This window comes from Tasmannia lanceolata, unplaced genomic scaffold (assembly GCF_043159265.1).
Source record: "Tasmannia lanceolata isolate RefF3 unplaced genomic scaffold, GAP_Taslan_0.1 ptg000015l, whole genome shotgun sequence".
Lineage (NCBI taxonomy): Eukaryota > Viridiplantae > Streptophyta > Magnoliopsida > Canellales > Winteraceae > Tasmannia > Tasmannia lanceolata.
The window spans coordinates 41,211,172-41,224,774 of NW_027518692.1; the positions used below are offsets into that span (position 1 = coordinate 41,211,172).

Genomic DNA, 13,603 nt, shown 5'->3' on the forward strand with positions numbered 1-13,603 from the left:
TTTTTTTTAACCAAATGCTGGAATTGTCCGCAGTCAGAATAAGATGCTAATTCCTATGCCTGATTCTAGAAATCCAAAGGCATCCCTATGTGGTTTTGTTGATCTCAAGCAACTAATTTGAATGTTATTAGTCACAAGTCATAACACCCTTAAAACTCCTAATTCCTCATTAAGGATCAAAAGACCTACAGCTCAATTGGCTGAGGCTTCGTACCTCAATCTTGAGGTCATAGGTTCAATCCTTACCTTAACAAGTTCAAAATGCACGAGTAACCATCCATCACACATAAGAGTTCCAAAATAGACTAAGATGGTTCGATGGATCTAAAGGATCCAAACGTAGTTGGATAGGACTTGGGCACAACATATGGAACTATCAGACATGATTCAAACCATATTTTTATCATATAAAAATCCCCCCTCTCTTGTTCTTTCTTCCCCCTCCGCTCTTCCCTAACCCTAAGCCCTAGGAATTAACCTAACCCTAAAGGCTAGATGCTTGTATGAAACTCTGATTAATTATTTAATTTACAACTATTATTTTACTTATTTATAAGTTTAGATTAGTCACACATAATAAACTCATTGAACAAAATAAACTAGGGAAAACACATTAATAATGAATAGAACATTCTAACCTTTTCCAAAATTCGAACGGCCTTAAGTAGGACGTTGGACAAGTTCAAGTAGAATTCTGAGAACACTCATAATAGGATGTGGCTAAGAAGAGATTTGGATGGAATTGTAACCGACATTGGTATCTCCATAGGATCCGACTAATAAGAAATCCAAATGGACCGTGATGATGGATCCAATTAATGTGAATCAGATCCGCTAGCACCCCTATTCCTAGGGTTGTCAAGACCCAGACAGTCCAAAGTTAAACCGACAAGACCTGGACACATTACTAGGATCCATGGACACATTTCGAAACCCTATCATAGGGTCCGGAATTTTTACCGATCGAATTGAGACAATCAACAAAAGCCCATGGGACAATCCAAAATCCGATTTTAGTATACCGTTTTACGAGAATACCCTCTAATTTTTTATAATTTTAAGTATTATAATAGGAGAGAAGAGCATGTACGCCCTGGAGTGGATAACTTATCTATTATCTACTCCCTAGCTTAAAATAACAGTTGGGGCCACATTGTTTGGGTGATCCAAAGCATTCATTTGATGGGCCTCACATAGATAGGGTGTGCCCAAAAAATCAGCTCGATAGGATCATCCTAACCTATGAACCGTGGAGGCAAGAATGGACGTGTATAAACCTATACAAATCTGTCCATTTTTTTCCTCCACAGATCATAGGGTTAGGATGATCCTATCGAGCTAATTTTTTGGGCACACCCTATCTATGTGAGGGCCCATCAAATAAATGCTTTGGGTCACCCAAACAATATGGCTCCAATTGCTAATTTAAGCTAGGAAGTAGATAAGTTATCTACTCTAGGAAGTACCCACTCTTTTCTCTTATAATAGGGGTGTTCAATTAAAAATGTCATACATATTTTTTTGAAGAGAAAAGAGTAGTACTCCATGGAGTAGATAACTTATCTACTCCCTAGCTTAAAATAAGGTGGCGATCCAAAGCATTCATTTGATGGGCCCTCACATGGATAGGGTGTGTCAAAAAAATCAGCTTGACAGTCCATTGTGTTGCCGCCGTTGCGGCTCACCCTTGCAACTATCTATCATGTTTGCAATTGCCCTCTTTTGAGAAGTAGGATCCGAAGAACACTTCGAATGCAAATAAGAGATTTGAAAAGATTGTGACGGAGACAGAGATGGATCCGTTGACACACCTACCTATATTGAGTTCATTTTCTTATAATACAACACTAAGCATGTTTTATTCCGCTTTCTTTCTAAGAAATTTTTTTATTGGAAAAACCTTTTTTATTACTTTATGTTTTGTTTTGATAGGGTGGGGCCTAGCACCTAATACGCAAGCATAACATGTGTGGAGGCCACCATTTTACACTTGAACTGGTGGGCCCAACATTTTTCTAACCATGCCTAGCATGGGTGAGGCCAGCATTTTTCACCTCATTTTCTGATGTAGCGGGTCCACCATCTCCACAAAAAACCCTAGATCGTGTTTTTTTTTTTTTTTTTGGCTTGGGTAGGTTGAAGACGAGTCAACATCAAAAAAAAAACCCGACATTTTGACACAGTTTTTACGGGTACCCGCGGGTCAACATAGAAACGGGTCACAAAATATTGACCTGGACCCGGAATTTACGGGCGGGCCGGGTCGACCCGCTGGTCCGGGTCAATTTTAGCCAGGTCTAGGGTCCACCATCCCGATCCCAACCTATGCATTAGGGTGGGCCCCACCATTTTATTCCTCATGTTTTGATGGTGTTGCCGTGTGGGGCCATCAGAAATGTCATTTTTGCTTTCATTACGAAATGACCAAAATGCCTTCACTCACGTACATGAAGAAACTCCACTATATATATTCTCCCTCAGTCCCTGCTTTTGAGGTTGGGCGGGTCAGTTTCTAGGGTTTCGGCATCTCACAAACTCTCGCATTCGAGCAGCAACAAAAGAAGGTTATCTACAGAAATGGTATTTCGAACTCTCCCTCTTTCTCTCTACACACAGTAGATTATTGCAAACCCTAGTTTTTGACAGTATTTTTAGCTATAAGATTATAGGGAACCCTAGGTTTCAGTAATTTACTAGGCATTTGTTCTTAAGATCAGTTTGAAGAAGTATGGTGTACTATTCTTTTTTGCTTCTCTGGGTTTCTTCAAGCTGATTTCTCAGAAGTCTGATATGATCTGCTTTTTGTTCTCTCCTTATCTCTTTGAAGTTTTGATCTGTCGATTGCTTGGGTTAATAGCTGTAATTGTAGACGTTTAATTTGTAGATTTTGTTGATTACTTTTGATTTTATTGATCTTTATTCCACTCTTTATTAATGCTTAGGCCTTGAAGAATCCAAGACATTTTGATGATTTTCTTTGCAGTTAGATTTTGTTGATTAGTTTTGATGTTTTTCTATTTTATTCATCTTTATTCAATTTTCCTCTATTAATTCTTAGTATCTGGAAGAAACCTAAAGATTGTGATGAATATTTTTGTATTTTATCACCGTTTTAGTTGTCTTCTTATTTTGTTTAATGTTTTTTGTAATTTAAATTTGCAGGCCCCAAAAAGAGGTGGAAAAGCGCCGGTTCCAGCGGCAAAGAAGAAGCCGGTAAATTATTGTGATGGAAGATTGTTTTGTGTTCCATTTCCTGATTCCAGATTTATTTATTGTTTTGTTTGTTGTGTTTTGGGTTTCAGGAGAAGGTTGTAAATCCTTTGTTTGAGAAGCGTCCAAAGCAGTTTGGAATTGGAGGGGCATTGCCACCAAAGAGGGATTTGCACCGATTTGTGAAGTGGCCTAAAGTTGTACGCATTCAAAGACAGAGGAGGATTCTCAAGCAGCGGCTGAAGGTCCCGCCTGCCTTGAACCAGTTCACTAAGACGTTGGACAAGAACCTTGGTAACCTAAAAAGGGCCTATTTGTACTGTTATATTTTATATACATTCTGCATAATATTTCGATAGCATGGTGATATTGTTGTTTGAAATTGGCTTTTGTTACATTAGATTCTGGCAATTATGAGAACTGCTCTACTTTATTTGTGGGTTGCTTGACAATTGTTTGTAATAAGGATTGCTTTAGTGATAATAGTTTTCTGTTTGTTGGTTGAATGAAATGGTTAGGATTTCCTCTATCATTCATGAATGGATCGTTTAATCAATATTTTGTTCTAGTTGTGAGGATACTCTATGTTAAATTACTTTGAATGATGAATTGTGTAAGAAATCTTGTCAACTTTCAGATTGTTTTCCTTGATGTGCTTTGTTGTGGTACTCTTAGCAATATGACCTTTTATAACAATGCTAGACATGCCCCAGAGCCTTCTCCCACCGCGCAAGTTTTCTAGATGTAACTTGGCTTTCTGTTGCTGTACCATTGATGTGGTTTTGGTTGCAGACATTGATATTATTTTACCAACTATACTTCTTTCAGAGGGGTATAGTTGGTAAAATCAATGTCTGCAACCAAAACCACATCAATGGTACAACAACAGAAAACCAAGTTACATCTAGAAAACTTGCGCAGTGGGAGAACACTCTGGGGCACGTTTGGGACAAAGGCTTTGTTGAGTTGTTGAGTATACTTCTTTCAGAGGGATGGCCATTCTCATTACCATAGAATTTTTATTGGCTAATACTCATTGTTCCACAATCTCTTTCTGTGGATGCGCGCACACACACGTATATAATCATGAATGAAATTATCTTTCACATAAGAACTAAAACTGTTTTGTTTGGGGTTTCTCGCATCATCAGTTGTGATATAGGACCAATTTGATTACCGTATGGAAAAGAGCTTTTGATGGCACGTGGGCATGTTTTAATTTATTGTTTGGAAGCTTGCCTCTGTTCAATTCTAGGCCTTTATAACGCTTTATATCATTTACTGGAAATCAGGCTTTCATGGTCTGAGTTTTTTTTTTTTTTAAATGACGAGCCGTCACTTAAATTGGTTGCTATTGCTCAAGATTTTCCTTTTGTTATGTTTGTAAGCATGTGGAGCCATTTCATGATTTATCATGTAAAGAAGGATCCCCCTGTTTTTGTGCTTGTAAGCATTTGGAGCCATTTCATGATTTATCATATAAGGAAGGATTCCCCTGTTTTTGTGCTTGTTACTTGTAAGCATGTGGAACCATTTCACGCTTCATGATACAAGGGTTCATATGGTAATATTTGTTTCTTAGGACGTTGGGGTAGGCAATGGTATTTTTACAATACCATGATCTTGCAATCCTCTATCAAGGAACTTGGTAATTTTCCTTGTCCATTTTTAAGCTTACTTGGGTGCTTCCATTTCCTTTCACTTCTTTCTTGGTACTTTTTCTTTGCTTTACAAGTTTATAGGTCTCAAATTTGGGCTTCGTAGTCTATCTAGCATATCACTTGTAATTGAGTTTCGTAAAGTTATCTCCATGGGAAGAGTGTAATGGTGGCCAGCCAAGGTTTTGCGGCCTTAATTGTTTTCATCTCTTTTTCTTACTACTTATACACTGTTTAAAGACTCCGGCAGTAAATAATCGACCCATCCAAGTGTACTCGGTTTTACCTAGTCTGAGTTCTTGTCGAAGTCTGAGCTTTGCCGTATCAAGTCAATCAAAAACTCCTTTGTCTCGTCCGAGTTGACTCAGATTTTGCTTGGCTGGGTTATTGTTCACGTCCGAGTTTTTAAACACTGATTTTATTATATCCTTTAGTTTCACATGTAGGCCTGGAGAAGAAGTATCTTTTCCATTTTCGTGGATTTTCGTTTGCTTGATTTGGTACACCCACTGGCCACCATTGTTAGCATGGTTGGTTTATACATTATTAGTTACCTCATTTATCTCTGATTCAGTACAAAATTGGAAATGTTTAAGAAGTTATTTCCACTCATTACAATTTGTGCTGTTGCTATCTTGAATTTTGCTTATGTTGTCCTGGTACATCTTTTACATGATTTCGAAGTTTTGGATATAGGTACTCCTACATTTATGGAGCATATGGCAACTTAGACTTTCTCCTGTTGTTGCATGTCTTTTTTTTTGGTAGCTCATTTCACGATGAAGAATCTCCGCTTCTAGCCGCACTCTATTCTTACATAAACCAAGCAGCCAGAAAGAAGCACCCGCTCTGAAGCTAGCTTTCGTTCTAACCCGATCTTATATCTCTCATCGTGAAATGAGCTACCTATCTGAATGTCGAAGATGCACCAGCCACTCCATATGACATTGGGATTTTTGGTAGTGCATCTTGGCGACTCAAATTTTAATTATCTATATAAATAAAGGCTAATGATATGGGCATTACCATGTTTTGATAATTGCACTAATTTACCTTGTCTTTTCTGTTTTAACTGGCTTTTGAGAGCTTTTTCGGAATTATAATAAATGTTTGACATCCGGATAAGTAATAAAAGACAAGTTGAGTTAGCACCATTATAAAAACATGGTGGTGTGAATATCAGTAGCCTAAATAAAACATTAGTTTGTGAATTTCAGCAACATCTACTTTATATGTAGTTTTATGGTTTCCTAAATTATACATATCAACATTCGACAAAAGAAAAAATATTATAAAAGGAAAAAGTACAATACACAAATACATAATATGGTCTGTTATGGCAAAGGAAAATGTGATGCAAAAGAACTGAGGAAGTAAAGAAAACCTTTCCAAGTGAGTGTCTCAGCCTCACTTTGTGCTAACGAGTTAGTGGATGCATTAACCAAATTATTTATTTTATCAAAAAGGAAAAAGAGCGATTCAGCTTCCGAGTTCAACATTGTTTTGGTTGTTTTGGGCTGGAGACTGAGGGTTTACATTATTTTTGTAGATTCCTTCGGAGATCAAAGTGGGATAAATGACATCTGAAGTGCAAGGTTGTTACATTTTAAAAAAAAGTGCAAGGTTTTTATTTCACGTTGCTTTAAAAATGGATTGATACTCAGTTCTCACCATTTCAAAAAAAAAACAAAAAGGATTGATACTCAGTTTTGTCAAGGTTCGTACACCTTGTTAAAACCGAGCTGTACCAGTCAGACTGGTTGGATGACCCCCGAGAACTGTTTGTTTGAGTATTGCTTAAGTTGAAGGGCTTGTTGGAACTTGGAAGGATAAAAGAAATCTAGTGGACTTGCTGTTTTAGAAATGTTGCAGGCCAGCTGTGGGATTTGGTGGCATTGCATAGTGGGGACTTAGGAAACAAGCTACCAATCCATTGAAAGTTGAGATGCTCTGATCACTTGCATGAATTGACAGTTGATACATAGGACTCGTGCCATGACGGCTCTTTGAACTTGCATTGGATTTTGGAATTGGGAGGTTTGCTGTCTGCCAATATCATGTGACCAAGGTTTTAAATTTCGGTTTCGGTCACACGGAAACAGGGACATTTCGGTTTTGGTGAACATTTTGTAAGTTTATGGAAACGTATGGAAACAAATGCAAATGATGAAGTTTATAGTGTTGGGAAAGTTGCCTTATTTCCCACCACCGTTGTGTGGTTTGGTGGGAAAGGCAGAGGCAAAAACAAGAAAGTAGCTGTTTAGGATTTTTTAGAAACCTAAGTATAGAAGAGAAAGTTTGTTCTCTTGTGTGGTGAGAGGAAAAAGAGGCTTGGTGTGACGGCTGCCGAGAGAGATGAGAGAGAGAGAGAAGAAGAAGAAGAAAAGAAAAGAAGAGGGTTTTCTCTTTGGGTTTTCTTCTTTGGGTTATTCTCTTGGGTTTCTTTCGGGGTTTTCTCTTGGTTTTCTCTCCGTGTACAGTCTTGGGTTTGAGAGAGCAAGGAAAGGGTTACGGGTTTGTGGGTTTGAGATTAATCCGTTGTAATCCTTGTATTTTGTTTTTCTCATAGTGGAAGATCGTGTTTCTCGCCCGTGGAGTAGGCTTTGCCGAACCACGTAAAATCATGGTGTTCATCTTGTGGCTTGCTTGTGTTTATTTTACTTTCCGTTTAATTTGTGCACGATCGGATTGGATTTGCCCGGTGGATTTTCTCAACATAAAGGAAATGCTAGAACAAGCACAAATACATACTTAGAAACCATCACGTAAGCACGAAAGCCATCCATAACGGTTTAATCACATTGAACACTTAGTGGCATACGTTTTCTCACATGTCCGTAACAGTAAAGTCAATTTAGAAGTACAATATAATGAAGTATAAGAAAGTTCAATGACCACCCACCCCTCTAAGGACCCCAACTCTATGTCAATACTCTACCGCATAGAGTTACAAGGTTTTATTGGTCCCGTGCCAATCTGACATCCCCTGCATAACATACGGTTACTTTGTTGTGCAAGTCAATGATGTTGCCTAAAATAAAATGCAAATCATAACATCTTTCTATTTTTTGTCGTTCCGACCATTTCGGTTGAATCTTGGAAATTTCGAGGAAATAATGACGTGAAAGGAATTCATGTATATTTTGTTTTGGTGGGGATGGAAATTGAAACATTTCAGTCGCTTCGCTGAAATTTCGGAGAAATTTGAAACCATGTATGTGACTCCCACATTTCATTGTATACCTTGTTAAAAACTAACTGTATCTGTCAGACTGGTTGGATGATCCCGGAGAAGTATGAGTATTGCTCTTGTTAGAGGGATTAAAGAAATCTAGTGGGGTTGCTCTTTAAGAAATGCAGCAGGCCAGCTGTGGGATTTGGTGGCTAATGTCAATGTGGGGGGCTTCCTTAGGGAGCATCTACCAAGCCATTGAAAGTTGAGATGCTCAAATCACTTGAACGAATTGACAGTTGATACATGGGACTCATGCCATGACACAGGCCCTTGAACTTGCATTGGATTTGGGAATTGGGAGGTTTGCTGTCTGCCAATATGTGACCCCCATATTTCGCTAGAAATATTTGCAGACCATCAAGAAAGTAAGATAAATAAATGTGTTTGTTTGATTTGGTTTGTTGCTCGAAGGTCACGATAGTGTGATTGTTTTGCATCCAATGATAAAGTATAGAATAGTAGCCTGCCCACTTTATCTTCTGAGATACTCCTGCCTGTCAGCATTGAACACAATGTTTAGGTATTTCCCCATTCTTTATCTCATCTATTTCTTTCAGCACTTATTTCTTGCTTGCACTCTTCTGCCACTTACTGGCAAGTGGCATTCCAATGTGTATTGGATTGGGCCTTCTATTCCATTTTTTTTTCTTGGATTGACAAGGGCTATAATCAGATATTATTGGGATTTCAGTCTGAGGTTCCAGATCCAGTTGTAGGCATTGGGACTGTTTTCAGGATTACTCGGGCGACTTTTTTACCTTGTATTTGGATCGGCTTTATGTTGAATCTGTTTTTTTTTTTTTTCAAACCAGCTCAACATAACCCAAGTTTCACCCGTATACATTGGGAAGTGATATATGCGCCCCTTTTGATTACTTGGGACACCCAGCAGGAGTGTACGTGGCAATCAGCACCCATTGAATCCTTCTGATGTGAAGTACATCAGCCCCTCTGCAGTCATTGATACACTTGCCGCTGGGTGTCCCAAGTAATCAAAAGGGGCGGATTTATCACTTCCCTATATATATCATCAATTGATACGATTATAAATTATTATATTATGTGCCACCGACAATTTTGGCTCATCTCCTTTCGGGGAGATGCATCAATAGGTCTGCAGATATTTTTTGTGTAATTGGATGTAATATTTATTTGCTTTAATATTCTTGTTTCCAATTAAGCCTTTGATTTTTAATTGAACTACTTTTAATCCAGGGAATATAGCATGAGGTCTGGCTTTCAGCCTTACATGATGGTCTTTTACATGTTCATTTTTTTTACGCCAGTAACTAAAAATATACTAAGAGATGTCTTTCCTACTACTTCTCTGCAGCAACTAGCCTTTTTAAGATGCTTCTCAAGTACAGGCCTGAGGACAGGGCCGCAAAGAACGAAAGGCTTCTGAAAAGGGCTCAGGCCGAAGCTGAAGGGAAGACTATTGAGGTCAAGAAGCCCATTGTTGTCAAGTATGGGCTTAATCATATTACGTACCTTATCGAGCAGGTTTGGATAATGTCTTTACACACAATACGTTTTTCATTTATAACTGATGGAAATCTAGATGCCAAATAAATATTTTACTGATCAGGACATTACAAAGGAAGAAGAAAATCATCAGTTGCTAGCAGTTGCCTTATATTTTAGTTTGGAGTTTATTGTAGATTGTGGAAGTTTTTTTTATTGCTTTTCATCCTTTGAAAAATTGATCTCCACTCTGTTTTACTGTTCATCCTTTTTCCATCTGTACAGAACAAGGCACAATTGGTAGTTATTGCTCATGATGTGGACCCAATTGAACTGGTTGTCTGGCTCCCAGCCTTGTGCAGAAAGATGGAGATTCCATACTGTATTGTGAAAGGAAAAGCACGCTTGGGAGCGGTAGGGTCTCTTTTGTTATTTCTCTGTCTACTCAATTTTTTGTTAGTCATGGCCTAAGTTATTGATTTCTTCAACAGATTGTGCACAAGAAAACCGCAACGGCTTTGTGTCTGACTACTGTGAAAAACGAGGATAAGATGGAATTTAGCAAAATCTTGGAGGCCATCAAGGTGGAGAAACAAATATCTTATTTCTCATCCTTTTCTGTCATATGTTACTTTTTTTTTTTATTAACTTGTTTTCTCTTCAGGCCAATTTTAACGATAAGTATGAAGAGTACCGTAAGAAGTGGGGAGGTGGGATCATGGGATCCAAATCCCAGGCCAAAACCAAGGCCAAGGAGAAGTTGCTGGCCAAGGAAGCTGCCCAAAGGATGACCTAAGGGTATCTCTCTTTCTATACGTTCACTCAGTTTTGTGTTCGTAGGTTTATCTTTTGTCTCTCTGCTTTTACCATTTCCCATATGGTCTGTTCACTCTATCACAAGTGGATAATATTTCTGCGAATCAGGACATTCATAGAACCTTAGAATTTTTGGTTTTTAGTTGTATGCGCGTCTTCTTGATTGATAGGAAAGAGCAGGAAATTTTTTATTCGTCTTCCGATGAATAATCCGGTGGGAACATTTTTTATGCATGTCCTCTTCTTCTCAATACTAGAACCCTAGACGTTATAATCCGGGTGCACCGATGGTGAGGGCCCCTGCTGATTATTGAGACCCTCACCATCGGTTGTCACAATCCGAAATGAACAGGGCCTTAAGATTATTACAGCCCAATGCGAATCCAAAACCAATTATTGGACTCAAAATTAAAGGTTTGGATGCATTGAAAAATCGATCTGTTATGCCTGCTTTTGTCTTAAGGCACAAGCTTGTGATCAGTTTGCAAGGGGGAATTGATCTTACGCTCACCAAATTGGCTAGTATGGCCCTGTTCGTTTGAGATTGTGGAAACTGATTGTGAGCCCTCAGACTGATAATTGGACTCGAACTTAATGTAATTTCGAGTCCAATAATCGGATTGGGGGCTCACAATAGATTGTCATAACATCAAACGGACAGCGCCTAGCGGGCCTAGCCAAGCAGAAATTCTCATGATTCATGAAATGTGCGAGGCTTATTTATTGACATGGTTTCTTAGTGTATTGTACACTGTGCGTCTATGTATGTTCGTCACTCTGTTCATGATTAGCGTGTGGTTTGTAGGGTCTACCAAGTACCAACTGATTGACATTGAGATGCGGACCCTACAAAGGCTAAATAATTCACACACCGAATGTTTGTGTTGTATGCACTGCAAACACACGGGAAAAACAAGATGTTTACCCTTTCTATATTTTGAGTCTCAGTTGGTCCCTTTGTACAAAATGTCTCTTCCTTGTGTTCGTCAAAGTTGCTCTGCTCTTAGTGTTATCGATGAGATCCATAAAGAAAGGTTATTGAAGGGGTCCTGTTTAGATTGCAGGAATGTTTTTGGAAAAATTCGGAAAAGAAAAAACTTTTCTGGAATTTCATGCTTTTCCATTGCTTGATTTGCACATGAAAAAAATTGACTTGGACCTTTAATGCTTTTCATGCTTTTCCCGAGAACAAATTTTCCTGAAGAGATGTTTTTCTTGCAATCCAAACAGGGGATTTCAATCTCACAAAGTCATTCGGCCTCTTTGGTAGGGGGCAGCTTTCTTGGGCAAAGGGATGTCAATCCTTTTTGGGAATAAAAAGAAGAAAGCACGATAAAAAAACAATTTGAAAAAGGAAAATGCGTGTTGAAGACTCCAATTCATGATTTTTTTTCCCCCAAAAAAAAAAAAAAACTCTGTTTTCTAGGCAATTTGCAAAAGCTTAGAATTTTTCTAGAAAAAAATGAGCACTGAAAATGAGTTTTCTAGCGTTTGACTAATTTATTTTTCACGGGACACTTTTCCAAAATTAAGAATTTTCCTATTTTGTAAGAATATGCAAGCTTGCTAGACGGCGACCCTTGAATTCTTTTCTTCCATGGAATATTTTTTCCACGCCTGTTTTTCAACAACTTTTTCCTCTGTCCAAACAACCCCTTTTAGGGTATTGAATTTGCAAATCTGCCCATTGAAGGCAATTATTTCTCCCTACCTATTTAATTCCATTTTTGCAAAGATATTCGTACAATGTATCCTTAAAAGAGAAATTATATGATGCCCGATCGTCAAAATGTAAAGGGCGGAAGGAGACAAACGTGCTGCCTTGGTTTTTGAACCAAACGGTGCTTTCCCATAAAAATCAAGGGAGAGAGGGTCTGTCTCTCTCCGCCATTTATTTTGACGGTCGGACATCATATAATTTCTCTTCCTTAAATATCCTTAACCGTTGAAGAAGTAATGTCAAATTATTTTTATTTTGAAAATTAGTCAAATTAACTTTTAATTTATGCATTTATTTCTGATAATATTTTTAAATCGCCCTCATTTATTAGCTGCCTATTTTATATAATCTTATCCTGTAGTAGACACCCTTAAGCTATAAAAAATGCTGGCTATTCTTCAGGCCAAAAGCCAACGGTGGAATGTCTCTGTTGGCTACTATTGCTTTCTAATCTTCTAATTTCCACTTAGGAGCTGTTTGGATAGAAAAAATTGTCTTGCAGTCTTTTCCATGGGAAGAGAAATTCCAAGGTCCAACTAGAATAAAATTTTCAATCCTGTATGCCTTTTCTAAGTAGCATGTCCTTTTTAAAGTCACAATTCGTCCTAATTCTTCACTTTTATTTGGAAACTTTGTGACTTCGTGTTGAAGTAAATTATGCAGAGTGCATTCCTTTTCTTTTTTTAGGGGAGTAATATAATAGAGCATTACACCTTATGGACAAGTGTGATCCAGCTTCATTGGTCTAAAGCATCCCTTGAAAATGGGTCCAATCTGTGATGGTTTATAACCCTAAAATCTGTTTAAGGGTTATATTATCACATTTTAATTCAAATTTAAAATGCATTTTGTTTTATTCTAACCAATTCTAATAGTTTGATCATGCTGATTAGTTTTTAATTAATAGCTGCTTAATATAAGTTTTTGATAAGAAGAATGTAGTTGCTTAAATTAAGTTTTTGGTGAATAACTTGAAAGCTCTATCTCAATCATTTGTCATGCGGGCTCGTTGTATGATAATAGGATTGTTCGTCCGTCGTGGGGATGGTTTATATGGTTAGCTATCTCTTGAGCGATAATATGCAAGTAATAACTTCAGGTTGAAGTTCATTTATCATGAGATCTCTATTTTAGATAACCCTCCCGTGAAGCGATTGATGGAGGAACTCAAGAACCGAATGATAAGGGGATTAGTGATGGAGGAACTCAAGAACCGATTGGTTAGGGGATCGTGTTAGCGCTGTGGTGAAAAGTGGCACAAGGGTCATCAACCGCTGTACATATATATGGTTGCCGGAATTTTTTTGATTCTTGAGACTTTTGTGGAATTTCCGCAGGAAACCCACGTTTGGTTGGTGGGGAAAAAAAAAATACTCCCAGGAACCAAAAATAAGCTTGCAGAAGAATTTTTTTCTTCCCAACAGTTCAAGCAACCAAACATAGAATCTTTTTCCCACCATAGTCCGCTCAACCAAACAAAGGATTTTTATTTTACCGGGA

At 38.0% G+C, this 13,603-nt stretch overlaps 1 protein-coding gene across 1 annotated transcript; it reads left to right on the plus strand.

Moving 5' to 3' along the window:
- The first annotated feature begins 2,472 nt into the window (after window positions 1-2,472).
- On the plus strand, window positions 2,473-10,576 carry LOC143847292 (large ribosomal subunit protein eL8y-like). The gene is made up of 7 exons (XM_077356077.1): window positions 2,473-2,580; window positions 3,163-3,213; window positions 3,303-3,504; window positions 9,437-9,606; window positions 9,853-9,981; window positions 10,059-10,151; window positions 10,232-10,576. Exons 1-7 carry the CDS (start codon window positions 2,578-2,580, stop codon window positions 10,361-10,363), a joined length of 780 nt encoding a protein of 259 aa, XP_077212192.1. The 5' UTR covers window positions 2,473-2,577; the 3' UTR covers window positions 10,364-10,576.
- Window positions 10,577-13,603: the final 3,027 nt, after the last annotated feature.

What these genes read in the sequence shown, in the direction of transcription:
- LOC143847292 (XM_077356077.1), top strand. An exon ending in TTACGTACCTTATCGAGCAG is followed by an intron (nt 9,607 to 9,852) that starts GTTTGGATAATG and finishes CCATCTGTACAG; the next exon opens with AACAAGGCACAATTGGTAGT. An exon ending in GAAAAGCACGCTTGGGAGCG is followed by an intron (nt 9,982 to 10,058) that starts GTAGGGTCTCTT and finishes TTTCTTCAACAG; the next exon opens with ATTGTGCACAAGAAAACCGC.